The sequence below is a fragment of the Crinia signifera genome, chromosome 5 (assembly GCF_055691185.1).
Source record: "Crinia signifera chromosome 5, ASM5569118v1, whole genome shotgun sequence".
Lineage (NCBI taxonomy): Eukaryota > Metazoa > Chordata > Amphibia > Anura > Myobatrachidae > Crinia > Crinia signifera.
Window position 1 is genome coordinate 88,719,159 of NC_139221.1, and position 13,441 is coordinate 88,732,599.

General features: G+C 39.5%; 1 protein-coding gene across 3 annotated transcripts in view; it reads left to right on the plus strand.

The window, feature by feature from the left end:
• TWSG1 (twisted gastrulation BMP signaling modulator 1) overlaps positions 1 to 10,671 on the plus strand; it is a 33,780-nt gene extending 23,109 nt beyond the window's left edge. For 2 of the 3 annotated variants that reach the window (XM_083187640.1, XM_083187642.1), the window contains exon 5: positions 7,370 to 10,671. In XM_083187640.1, coding sequence (XP_083043766.1) covers positions 7,370 to 7,551 — 182 coding nt within the window. In that variant the 3' untranslated portion in view covers positions 7,552 to 10,671. Of the gene's footprint in view, positions 1 to 6,811; positions 6,937 to 7,369 lie in introns of those variants that run through there. The other variant, XM_083187643.1, reaches the window with a different exon arrangement.
• Positions 10,672 to 13,441: the final 2,770 nt, after the last annotated feature.

A 13,441-nucleotide genomic window follows, 5' to 3' on the forward strand; every position in this document is an offset into this window, starting at 1 on the left:
CGGCACTGACCTGGGGACACATTACCGGGTCTGGCCCAGGTTGCTAGTGGAAAAGGGTATTATATGACTGTACTTGTTAGAACCTCTTGAAAACCTTCTTGTAACCAGCGCTGCTCTCTTTCTTTTAATCCTGGCCATGCCTATGTTCCACAGCAGGATACTTGGAATGTAACCATTCTTTGTGCATACGAACTAGAGGCAGATGTATCATGTTATCCTAATATATTAGAGAAGATGTCTTTTGATCTCTGGTAAATGAGCACATAAAAAGCTAGAGGGAAAGAAACATCCTTGTAATTCCTACTGTTTAGGAATTCTTATTTACACTAAGCTAGTGAACATACAATATAAAAGTTTAGTAGATCATAAATTAAATTGATTGTCTGTAATGTTTCTTCAGTCCAAAATGTGTAAATGGAATTTAGTGCTCCGTGCAAGCTTAGTGTATTAGTTAACCTTTTGGTCAAGTACTCTGCCATTCAAGTTTAATAGTTGGCTTATTGAACTTGATCATGAGATGTTCCTTGATGGAATAAACATATTTTTTGCTTCATTTTTTGCACACCTAGGAGCAGCTTTAAATGGCTGGAAAGGACTGAAGGACTAATATGCTGGAAATTAGGTGGTATACATGAGATAAAAGGGATTGAGGGAACATTGACCTTGGAGTATCACAAAAAAAGTTTTGCAAGTTTCACCCCTCTCTCTATAGATTGCTGTAACACAGAGGTGTTGGTTTTCAATTTTCAGTTAAATAGAACTGAGGCTTACAGGGCAGAATGTTTGTCTATATTGTTTATATGTGATTGCATTTTTGTCTTTTTATGGTTTTTCACAAACGCTGCTTGAGTGACATGTAACCATGGTAACGTTATGAGAGTAAGAGAATTTGACCCCCATTAACATTAGTCTGTACCTCCATAGACATTATTGGAGGTGTTTAGCAATCTGGGCATTTATATTCATTGCTCTGTATGGTAATTTAAATAGTTAACACATTTTTTCTATTTGCTGTAATGACAAGAGTTTATTGCAGCCGCTTCTCCATGGTTACCGCAGTCTCTTACGGGATCGGGGAACCATTGCTTCTTCCCCAGCTCGACTGTACTAGTGCATTGGTTCTGGCACCCAAGGTCACTTCCGGGACGCCGGCGCCATGTGTCTGGTACAGCGCAGTTGGACTTAAGGACCGGTAACCCGGACAGCAATCACATACATCACTGTTAGGTGAGGTTCATGTTATTTATATGGGCATTGTACCATTTTGCAGTTGATGCCCTTTGAGAAAGGTACTTGTGTACCAAAACGGCCCGTCACGGCTTTGCTATGGATTTCTTCCTATGCTGCTGTCTTGGCTTTTGCTGCCTGTAAGCTGTTAGATCGATAAGTATGGATCACTGTGCATAATGAATAAACATACCTATGTTTGCTATAGGGTGCGCTGGCTCTCTCTAGTGTCTGGCCTAGCGGTTTCCACAGTGTGAGCTGGGAACTACTGCCAGGTCCCCTGTTGGCACCCCTGTCACTGGCGGTTTGAGCCTCTAGTCTGGTCTCCCGCTAACGTGGAAAGACCGCTTGCCTGTCTACCCTGTGGTTGTAGCTCCCTCCAAGTGCCAGGAGTTAGCTGGTGTGAGCGGCCATGTTGTACATCCACCAGCCGCCCCGGGAGAGATGTGGGAACTGACTGACTGAAGCCTCATGCTGATGCAGCGACGCTGGCCGTTCCTTATAGTGAAAAAAATAAAAATCAGGGCTCTCCCTCTCCTAGAGGGCGCCCTGTTCCTCAGCACCAAGGGAAAAAATGGTGTCTGTGGACAGGAAGGGGGTATGGGGGAGGAGCTATGAGCTGCACTCTTTCAAACAAGTTAATCTCCTTGGTGCCTGGTCCTCTACACCAGGGGTAGGCAAGTCAATTTTAATGGAGTCCGGATATTCAAAATAATTTTGATAGAGGTCCACAAAATCAAATCTGTAATGTAACTAATAACAAGTTTTTATTTTGGTGCTGAAATTTATACTACATTCCTTAAAATCGGTTTCAGCACCAAAATAAAAACTTGATGCTTAAAACGGTACTCTTTACTTAGAAGGGCGCCCACGATTTTGATCGTGGGCATCGTTAGTAAAAAATCTCGGGCATTGAATGCACTAAAAAATCGGGTGCGATCAACCGACGAGATGCCCGAGATTTCCCATAGGGAACAATGTTAAATGTCTCAATTGACCCAATTTTCCTGTTCAATGCCTCAATTGACCCGATTTTTCCATAGGAAACAATGTTAAATGGGCCACAGAGGCCAAATAGGCACCCTGAAGTGTATAATGGCCACCCGAATTGTTAACGCCACCCCACGATCAACGTCAACCCGATGCGTGGCGAGCCCGCGAGGGGCGGCGGTACGCGTCCTACGACCTTTTCATACCCTCACTATCCACGTCGGCGTGGAGTTGAGAATAGAAAGTGTGGCGAGCGCACGCGGACAGCTGTGAAGCCCGCGAGGGAACGCGGATACCTGTGAAGGTATCCGCGTCCCCTCGCGGGGCTCGCTGCGCTCGCCACGCTTCGGGCTCGGTGGCTCGCTGCGCTCGCCACACTTTCTATTCTCAACTCCACGCCGACGTGGATAGTGGGGGTATGAAAAGGTCGTAGGACGCGTACCGCCGCCCCTCGCGGGCTCGCTGCGCTCGCCACGCTTCGGGTTGACGTTGATCGTGGGGTGGCGTTAACAATTCGGGTGGCCATTATTCACTTCAGGGTGCCTATTTGGCCTCTGTGGCCCATTTAACATTGTTTCCTATGGAAAAATTGGGTCAATTGAGGCATTTAACATTGTTCCCTATGGGAAATCTCGGGCATCTCGTCTGTCGCATTGCACCTGATTTTTTAGTGCATTCAATGCCCGAGATGGGCGCCCTTCTAAGTAAAGAGTACCCTTAAAACTTTACTAGACGTTACGAGCCTGCACCGCTGGGTAGCTGGATTTCCCCTTGAGGCAGGACAGAGCTGTCAGTCTGTCTCCTGTGCCTTTATGTTTGTTTGCTGGGTCCTTGGGGCTTCTCTACATTGCAGTGACTGAAGGACTGGGATCCACTCAGCGTCTCAGCATCCACAACAGTCAATTCCCAGGACACCGCATCAGCCCACTCACGTGACTCATGTAACCAATCGTCATAAGGAATATGCACGGTCTGGCCTCTCTGCATCGCGGCTGCTATGCTACTGTAGCGCTGCAACACTAATATATTTTCTAGAGACCGTCTGGATCCCTGTCCTTTGCGGTCCGGAGTCGGACCGCAGTCCGCCAGTTGCCTACCGTTGCTCTAGACCAAAGGATACCCCACGGTTCCCAGTATCCACCGCAGGCTGATATCTAAATGTTTTCTAAAAATACATTTTTCTAAGACTATTGCACAATGTAAGAGACTGGTGTCAGGATATGGAGCCACTTTCTGTGTTGGCCACATGTAGGTAGCAAAATTAGCTGAAATGTAGCCCTTGTGCCATAACATTTGAAGGCCTCTGAGTGTGATGAGAGATTACAGCACATACTAGTTCTAGTCCTCTACTTCATGTATTTTGTGACTGTGAATGATCATGTAAATATGCTTTCTACCTGGCGTACTAAAGGGCCACATGCTGCGACTACAGGCTAATTACCCAGATTTGTTGGAAATATTCTTGTTTTATGGGCAGCAATAAATAAATAGCTGCTAATACTAATATATAATTAGTCAAATATTTATAATGAGCATGACTGATTTGGATGAATATTTCTTTCGATTTAATGTAACCATTGAAACCGCCCATGGAACAGAAGTTCAATGCGGTACAAAATAATAAATCTATAAGTAATAATAAGACCCACATGGTTGCTATATATTATTTTCTTACCATAAACCATTTAAAGGGTGGTTCAAAAGGGATGCTAATATAGTCTTATGGTGAATGCCTTGTCCTGCTCCTACAGTTTGTCACATTTTATAATACATGATTTTTCATTTAACTAGCATTGTCAAACCCTTTACAAGTATCTCTGTATTCATACACTGTTGGGCAGTGTTTCCTTTGCAAGCCTGGTGTTTACTTTATGACTAATAATTGGTATGTTGAATTTCTCTTCTCTACCAAATTTGACCTCCTTGAGCTTGGCTGTGCAGATGTGTATTCAGTATGTCCTAATATAACCCAGTGTCTACATCTGACCTAGTACTCCGGAGGTGATGTCGTTGAAAAACAAGCATTGCTGAAGTGTTGGAAGGGAACTTCCTGCAGAATGGGTGCTGGAGAAGGAAAAATAAATGTTTTTGCTAGGGAAACTGTTAAAACTTATACTGCACATCCATTGTTTTGGGTGTGCGTTTTTTTTTTTTTTAATCTATACATAAGCTCAGCATGTTGTGTCAGCCACCCACAGTATTTATGGTTTGCCAAGTGTCTTGGCTTGGGTTTTTCTCATATTTTCCAGTCACTATTTTATATTTAATTGCTATGGTTTTTTTTGTAATTTTCTGTTTGTTTTGTTGCCAAGTCACCTCACGCCCTTCTTTTTATATGAATGCTTTTAGTGAGTAGCAGGCACACTACACTGCTTCAGGAAGCTTATAGGAGAAATGTTGCTCACAAAAATGGTATTTGCTTTCATATGTAGAACATCGTTTCTGCTTTATTATATGTTGGCATATGACTATTTCTAGGCTGTACATTTCTCTAGCTTTAAACCCAGCAAATAATTTATTGTACAGTCCAATTAGAATGCAGGGCGACAAGCATAAGCCACTAACGGTTTTTATTTTTTTTGAGGAGGATGACTCGCGTACATGTGACCACAAATGAGATGCCATTCTCTAGAAAGCAGGATTAATTTAGATACTCAAATGTATTATAGGTATCTATGTACTGTAGTAGTATATCTGCAGTCTTCAATTATGGGGTCTGAATGTGGTTATTGTAATTTATGGGTGTTTTGTCTTTTGCACATTGAGGTTTTTTTTTTAGTTAAGTCAGGTACATACTTGATAGCGGTGTGTCATGGTGACGCAATGTAATGATACATGGTACTGTCATGCACACTGTACAATCCACTGTGTGATGGCACTGATGCATTGTTACATACTGCATGTCCATCCCCCCCATCGTGCCTCTAATCCATTGCCCAATCATCTAATAGGTTCAATTAAGTTACTACTGAGTCAATCAGATCATATTGCTTAACTTGTAAACAGAACTAAGGGACCACCAGGCAGGACAAAAAACTATGGTAAAAATCTGCATAGGGTTCCCCACATCTGTAGCATGCATGGGACGTGGGTCGACCTATCAGGAAGCTCCTATGTGGCAACAAGCATGCTCTATGAAAAATGTTTAGGAACATTTCTGTGTGTGCTGCGAGTAGGTCCTTGATTTCATGATCAAGGAACTTGGATATCCATTGTGGCTTGCCTCTATTAGACTTTGAGTGGCCCATGTCAACATTTAAAATATCTATGATAAAGGGGAATTTACTTTTCATAATATTGGGGGGGGGGGGGGGGGGTGTTCAGCAATAATGCATCGATTTGGGTTTATCCAATCCTTCTCAGATAACATCCTTATTCTCTAATGATGTATAGTGTTGCGCCTGCAGGAAGGCATGGGGATATGCCGCTAAGGTACCATATTTTTCAACAGCTGAATTAAGTCAAAATCTGACGCATATCCTTGTCAATAATGGTTGCACCCATGGGAACGCCCAGCGGTGCCGATGTCGGGCAGCTGACATCACCGCATATCAGCTGCCCGCCCTCTTCCTGTACAGGGGTGCTGCAGATCTAAGACACCAGAGAGTGTCTTAGATCTGCGAGCACTTGAGAAATCATTCGATGGTCGGTGACCATCGAATGAATTCTGCCCCACACGCAATCTGCGAATGGATGTTTATGCAAAACATCAATTTGCGTGTGGGGAGATGTGCGGTGGGTGGAACGTCATGTGGGCGGCGTTTAGATGAACCGCAAAGCTGTCACTTTTGCAGCTTTGTGGGTCAATCCGAATGAGGGCCTTTCTCTGACCATGGCATCCCTAGTGGTCAACAAGAGAGCAGTTCAATACAGTAGGCTTCAATCTAAAATATTCTTAGATCAGCATTCTGAAGAAATGGTCAGGATCCATTCAATACATTAGACCTGCAGATAATCATTTTATATTTAAGTGCAAGGCAAGCTGTCGAATGGTGGTTAAAAAATGGACATTTTCACCATGGACCTTCTCCATAATAAACTGGACAATCCTCACTACAGGCTGTTAGGTTGGGATGAAGCTATGGTACATCTTCAGTCGTCCTAACTTTTGGTACACAGCTAACTTACACTATGTTCCTCCTTTGGAACCATGGGACCTCAACCTTGTCATTTTAGCTCTTCAACTTCCACCATGTTAACCTTTTAGAGACAGTTGGTTTGTATTAGCAGACTTGAAAAACATTCTTTTTTCTATTTGCTTTATTATTAGTTAGGAGAATGTCAAAGTTAGGGACTCAGTGATGCATGTCCTCGTTTTGTGAAAATCCATAACATTTTTTTTTCCGTCAGAATTTTTAGTTTTTTTGTTTTTGTTGTCATCCATTAAACATGTGGTGTGAGCATTGAATATTTATGTAACAATAATAGCTAAACTGCGCAAGATAATGTTGTTTTTGGTTGTTTTTTTTGTACGCGCCAAAGCACAGAAGTAGCACAGCATTGAAGCAGGTTGAATTGTCAACTGTTCAGCAAGACTATACTACAGCTGAGCAAACTTCTCCTTCACAAATCTCTGCTTTTTTTTTCCCACCAGTTGGTGCTTCATGGATGGTTAGGCATGGAGCTTCAACTGAGCAGGTGTGTCGAGCTGCCCCATGTTTGCCAGTCTACACATTCTTTTGTTGCTTCCATTAAATCACTTTCCCCAAGTCCATTTAAAGGACATTGCATTTCCTTAGAATTGTTTTTTTGTGAGTTTCTAGTCTGTTTCTCTGCCCTTCTATACATAGTCTTACCAGAATATCTATTTTAATGGTTCATTGAACCTGTGTAATTCATCAGTCAGACAGTTTAAATAGATAGTATTGTTAGCCTCAGTTTTTGAACCCTCAAAATGATAAAATGTGTATACTATCTGGTAAGGGATTGTAGGGGAGAAACCAAATTATCTTATTTAGGTGCTCATTCCTGAAGCCCTAACTCCAACCCCTATGTTGAGCAGTTACTCTCATATGGATTGGAGAATGGTATATAACAGTAAGTACCAGACATTATGTAAACTAATAGTACATTATTTATTGTCAGATGTGATTATTTAACTTCAAACTCATTACTCACCTTATTCCTTGTCTTCTTGTGTTTTCTTTTGCAGAGCATATGTGCACAGTAGTATACTTTGATGACTGTATGTCTATCCATCAGTGCAAGGTTTCCTGTGAGTCTATGGGAGCATCCAAATACCGATGGTTTCACAATGCGTGTTGCGAATGTGTTGGGCCGGAGTGCATCGATTATGGCAGCAAGACAGTGAAGTGTATGAACTGTATGTTTTGAGAGCATAGACCATCACATCAACAGCCTCTTACTACTAGCGGTGTAGAACTTTCATTCCACTAAAATATGATCTATACTGCAAACTAGTAATTACTGCTCACCTCCGTAGTGCAACCTATAAAGCAAGAGGATATCCACTACTACATGAAAAAAAAGAAAATCCCATTTTGGACAATTTTTTTTATATATATATTTTCTTATAGTCTAAATTTATGTAAATGTTTTTAGATTGTAGCATTTCAGTTTTGCAGATTTGTATTTTTATAAACATGTAAAATGTAAGTTTTATATTATATTTTAGAATACTATGCCATTTTTTATATTCCCTTACTTTATAGTCCCCTATCAGCTGGTTAAATGGAGAAAACGGCAAACTTATTTTCTGTAGAGGCCTGTATATGTCAGCAAGAATAGTTTAACTTTATTGCCTGTCTTTCTTTCTATTTCTTTTGTTTTACTGACTATATTGGTTATTTTTCTGCTGGAAAAGAGATTTTATTGGAAAAGTGTAAACTACCTTCCCCTTTACTCTTGGGATTTGATATACTTGCACTTTCAGCCAGCGTTCTAAGATGCTTGATATATGTGTTGCCTATATTCTCTATACAGTTCATACTTGCCTACCTGACCCTCTCCATGCGGGAGAAAATGCTTTGTACTTGGACTTCCCTGGTAATGTATGGTTGCCATCACCTGTGGGGAGCTAGGTAAAGGTGTGTCACCACAGGTGATGGCAATCGTACATTACCAGGGAAGTCCAGGAACAGAGCATTTCTCCCGCATGGAGAGGGTCAGGTACGCAAATATGATAGTTATGTATTCTGTGTTTCCTATTTGCTGCACAAAGCAACTTATTTTGATATTAGTACCAAACAGAAAAAAAATGGCTGCATAATTTTGAAATGAACAACAAAAAAAGGCTAGCCTGTCTTTTTAATTAATGTAGATGTATAAAGGATCTTAAATTACTTTGCTTTTCTAATTCTAAACAAAACTGTGCTTGGATAGTTTTTTTCCTACTCTACCAGTTTATATTTTACAAGTATGTTTTTTTTTTTTCTTCCATCACAAACTATATATTTTTCATGCCCGTGTTTAGAAATAGCCCATTGTCATTTTTCCTTATACATGTGTAGTCACACCAGTTAGTGTATATGCTTTCATCATGTTTCAGGATTTTTTTATGTTGGGCAACTATTCTGTTGGCTTCAATTGGTGAAGACAGAAATAAAATTAGTGCAGAATAATGTTATGCAGGTGGGAAGTAGATATAATGTGCATAACTTGGGGATTGGAGGCGGACTAGTTTCACAAAATGGAATATCTGATTGCTGTGGTTTACTAATTTGTTTCCAGATAATTATACACCATTTGTAAGTTTTATGGGGTTTTTTTGTAAGTTGAACCCATTTTTTTTTTCTTTGTTTTGTTTGGTTCATAGCTTAGAGCAATTTTAATTGAGCCACGAGGCTGCTCGCCCTACAAGCAAGTGAGACCATAAGCTGCACTAACAGTAGCTTCAAATGAGCAGATTTTTGTTAACCGCCCCATAGAGCTGTGTATGAAATAATTGAGTCTGGGTCGAGATTGGATCTCAAGCGATCTGAGTTGGGGGCAGTTTGGCCCCTCTAATGGCTAATAAAAATTGACTCCTTAATGTCACAACAAAAGTTGAAATGTTGCATTTCCAAGATTAACTCTTTCATGCCAGCAATTTTGGGAACTGACTCTTGTCAACTATAATACTTGGAAGCTACGCCCAATTTGTCTATTCAAAGTGGTGTTGTTCCTACAGCATAATATATAACCTGTTACTAATGCATTTTTGGATATCATTTTTGTAAACTATGAAAACTATTTTATATTGCTGTTGTCATTTATTGTGATGCTTTTGCACAAAAGATACTTGGTATAGTATATACCTATGGGGTGTTCAGTCCTGGTCAATATTTCTGATACCTGTAGTTGGAATTATCAGCCAGAAACTATTCAATCCTGGTTGTTTTTTGGCTGGGATTCACTGCTGCAAATTCGACTTTATAAATGTGAAATCTGTGTAAATTGTCAAATTAGCGTGCACTTCCGACAAGACATGGATTCGCTGATCCACGTCTTTTTTTTACTATTGGAATGTTTCAGAAAATCTGAAGATCGTAACTGACATTAAATAGGTTGAGTATAAATTTGACCTATTCTTGTCAAAAATGGACAATATTTCTGACAATCGGCAATGTTGTCTGGCTTAGAATTCCCACTTTAGCAGAAATAAAAGGATAGATGTTTTGGAGTGCTGGTTTGTAAGTGGAGAAACATGTTGGCGAAAGAAGAAGAAACTTGCAAAGCTGTTAGCATTTATATATCAGTTAAAGGGCCAGGATCTTTAAACTTCAAAAGTGATAAAATGGAGAGTGATAAACAACCAGCCAATCAGCTCCTGCCTGACATTTTTCAAACACAGTCTGTGACATGGCAGGTAGATGCTGATTGGCTGTATGTTTATCACTCTCCATTTTATCCATCCATCAATATTTAATATCAATGATTAGTGGGAAAAAAAAACTTAAATAGGATAAAGGAAGTAGGCAATTAGCAGCTATAAATTACCACTGCTAATTAGTATTCCGGAAATATCCTATAACCGAGGAACGTCAGCACTTATCAGGGTTTTCGTTTGGCGATTATTTTCAGTGGTCATAGCCACAAAAATACAAAAGGTCTGCTGATTTTTGCAGATCTTATGTAGGTTTGCTTAAAAAAAGTTTTGTGGGGAAAATGGCAAAAACACTTTTTTTTGCCACTGCTAACTTTTGGGGGTTTACCCGATACTGCTGAAAATGTTAGTAGAGGAATTTAATTGACAATATGTAATACATATATACATTTAAATGTGTAATATATTCATATTTATTCACAAAAAATTGTTTATTACAAACAAGATTTATTAAATAACCACATTGATCAATCTATCCTAACCCAAAATGGGTCATATAAGGTCATGGTCACTTATTTAAAGCCCTATAGATTGATATATACATATATTAACACTGTAAGAAAGTAATGCTATGAAAATGTTTAAAGTTTATATGGGACATAATTATAAAAACAACTATTTGTGATGTATCTGCTGTGACTCACTGTTTTTGGCTGCAAAAGCTGCTCCCATATTTTTGTGGGTGCTGGTACTTAACACCATCTTCAGATGGCATTTGCCATATTCATTGCAAAACATTAATCTGTGCAACTTTGACAAAATGAAAAATGGCATCAAAAACCACAAGTGAAAATATTAATATAAATGGGACACTTAAAAAAATAAAACAATAATAATTAAGCAATGATATTGGTACCAATGAAAAACTTGTTTCATATCCTCACTAGATAGGATACAAATGCATTGATATTATTTCTGCACTTCTGTCATGGTCCATTGACACTGCTGTGTTTTCCCACATAATACTGTATCACTTCATTTTATATGCAGACAAGGACATGGTTGTGCACAGAAGAAATGAATGCTGCATATCTTCTTCATTAGCGTTTTACCACTATAGCGATTATTTATTTACAGTTTCTTATATAGTGCAGCAGATTCCGTTGCGCTTTACAATAGTAGACCGTGATAAAACAAACTGCATAACAGACAGACATGGAGGTAGTAGGGCCCTGTTGAATGCTTACAAGCTATAGGGACATAGGAGGGGAAAAACAAGGACAGGCACCAATAATAGTATAGCAGTCCCACCAAGCTGCAAGTCCAAAAGAAAAGCTATATAATACATAACTGCTTCAGAGGGTTATGCGTGTGGTACTTAAATATGATAGGCTTGCCTGAAGAGGTAGCCATCACGGAGACCGTTATTTGATTTCTCTATACCAATTTTTAAAATGACCAAATACAAATCCAGCACTGAAGTTGAACATTAACATTACTGGCAATTGTTAAGTTTTTGCAAATGTTTACTAGGAATATCATAATCCATGAGGTCTTGTATAATAGCATAATCAATGAGGTCTCAGATTGCCCCATCTGATATCTGACATTGTATATGTACAATTATGACAAAATTCAGAGAGAGAGAGAGAGAGAGAGAGAGATAATATGGCATTGGGTAAATCAGAATTGGAAAAGGATCTAGGAGTTTAAATACAAACTGGGGTGCAGTGTTCAGCGTCATGTAGCTACTAAAAAGGCTAATAGGATACAAGCCTGTATAAAAAGAGGTATGGTGTCTAGGGACGCAAAGGTAACTATGCCGCTTTATAAAGCATTGGTCAGACCGCTCCTAGAATATGGAGTACAATTCTGGTCCCCTTACTACAAAAAAACACATCATGGAACTGGGAAAAGTCCAAAGAAGAGCAACAAAGCTAATAAAAGGGCAGTAAAATTGTGGAACTCTCTTCCTGTAGAAGTGGTGTCGGCAGAGACAAATTATTTTAAATTAAGGTTGGACAATCATCTATTGGGCAAAAACATCCAGGGGTACAAATAACAATTAAAATCTGTATATAATTAAATCGGATTTCAATTATATAAGGGATGAAGCAAATGGATCATGCACTTTAATAATGAAGGTTGAACATTTGATGGACGCAAGTCTTTATTTAGCCGCAACTACAATGTAACAATGTAAGTAATTAAAAAATAATATTAATTCATTTGTACAGATATCATTGCTTTTTTTATTATGATAAAACATTTATAATTAAATTGTCCAGTTTATACTGTATGACTCCACCCTTGTGGGATTTGTTCCTTTTGTCAAAGACACACTGATTACATTTGTAATTTTTTTTTTTTTATTGAATAGTACTTCACTTTGTACATTTTTTTTTTTTGGGGGGGGGGGGGGGGGGTGTATTTTTGTTTGTATGGCAACTTTTTTGAAGATTATGATTATACATGACATTTTAAATTACCAGGAGTAAATCATTATTTGGGTATTTGCCATAAGACCTAAGACTTTGCAAAATTAGCCTTTAAAAGGATTGGCGACTGTATGTGCAGTAGTAATGAGGTCAGGTCCCAAACATGGAAGTAAAGTTATCATATTATCAATACTTGGAAAATGTTGGACAGAGGACCAGGTAGTATTGACTGCTCTGGTGGTGTATGCAGAGATACATTCTGGCTCTGGTGGTGTATGCAGAGATACATTCTGGCTCTGGTGGTGTATGCAGAGATACATTCTGGAACCAATCTGCTGTGAATGGTGGATTCTGCTGCATCTCTACAATGCACAGAATGGAGGTTGGCCAGTATCAAAACCAGCTAGAGCCAAATCGTTGGTGAGTGGTTGGAACCACAACTTAAACTGACAGCTGCCCTTCGCACCGGCCTCTTTGCAGAATAATACTTTTTTTTTAGGAAAACCTAGCACCACCTTCAGCTGGAAGGTCAGAGTTGTACACAAGATCAACTGGTCATCATGGCAGATCAAACAAAGGGACTTGCGCATGTCTCCTAATTCTGAAACTCATTGCACTTAAACAATGCTTAAATGGTAAATCATCTGATTCATTTTATAAAACTGGACTGTCTTCAGAGGTTAAAATGGAACGAGCTGAGGAACTAAAATAAACCAGGTTTAGATTCTAAGGAACCATTGAGGGAGATGCAGAAGTTCGATTGTTAATGGCATCTGCAAGAAGGTTTGAATCTCAAGAAACAAGGTAAACTACTGCTGAAGTAGACCAACAATGCTGAAAGACGATGAATAAGTTGGAGGCTATAACCTAATTCAGAAAGAAAAAAACAAAAGCCTCACCAATCAGGGCCATCTACTATTGAAAGCATCAACACAAAGTAGGGTGCTTTTTAAGGGTATAGGCACAGCTAGGAGTGTGTCAAACTCCAGTATAAATGTACAAGGGGGGGGGACAGTAGTAA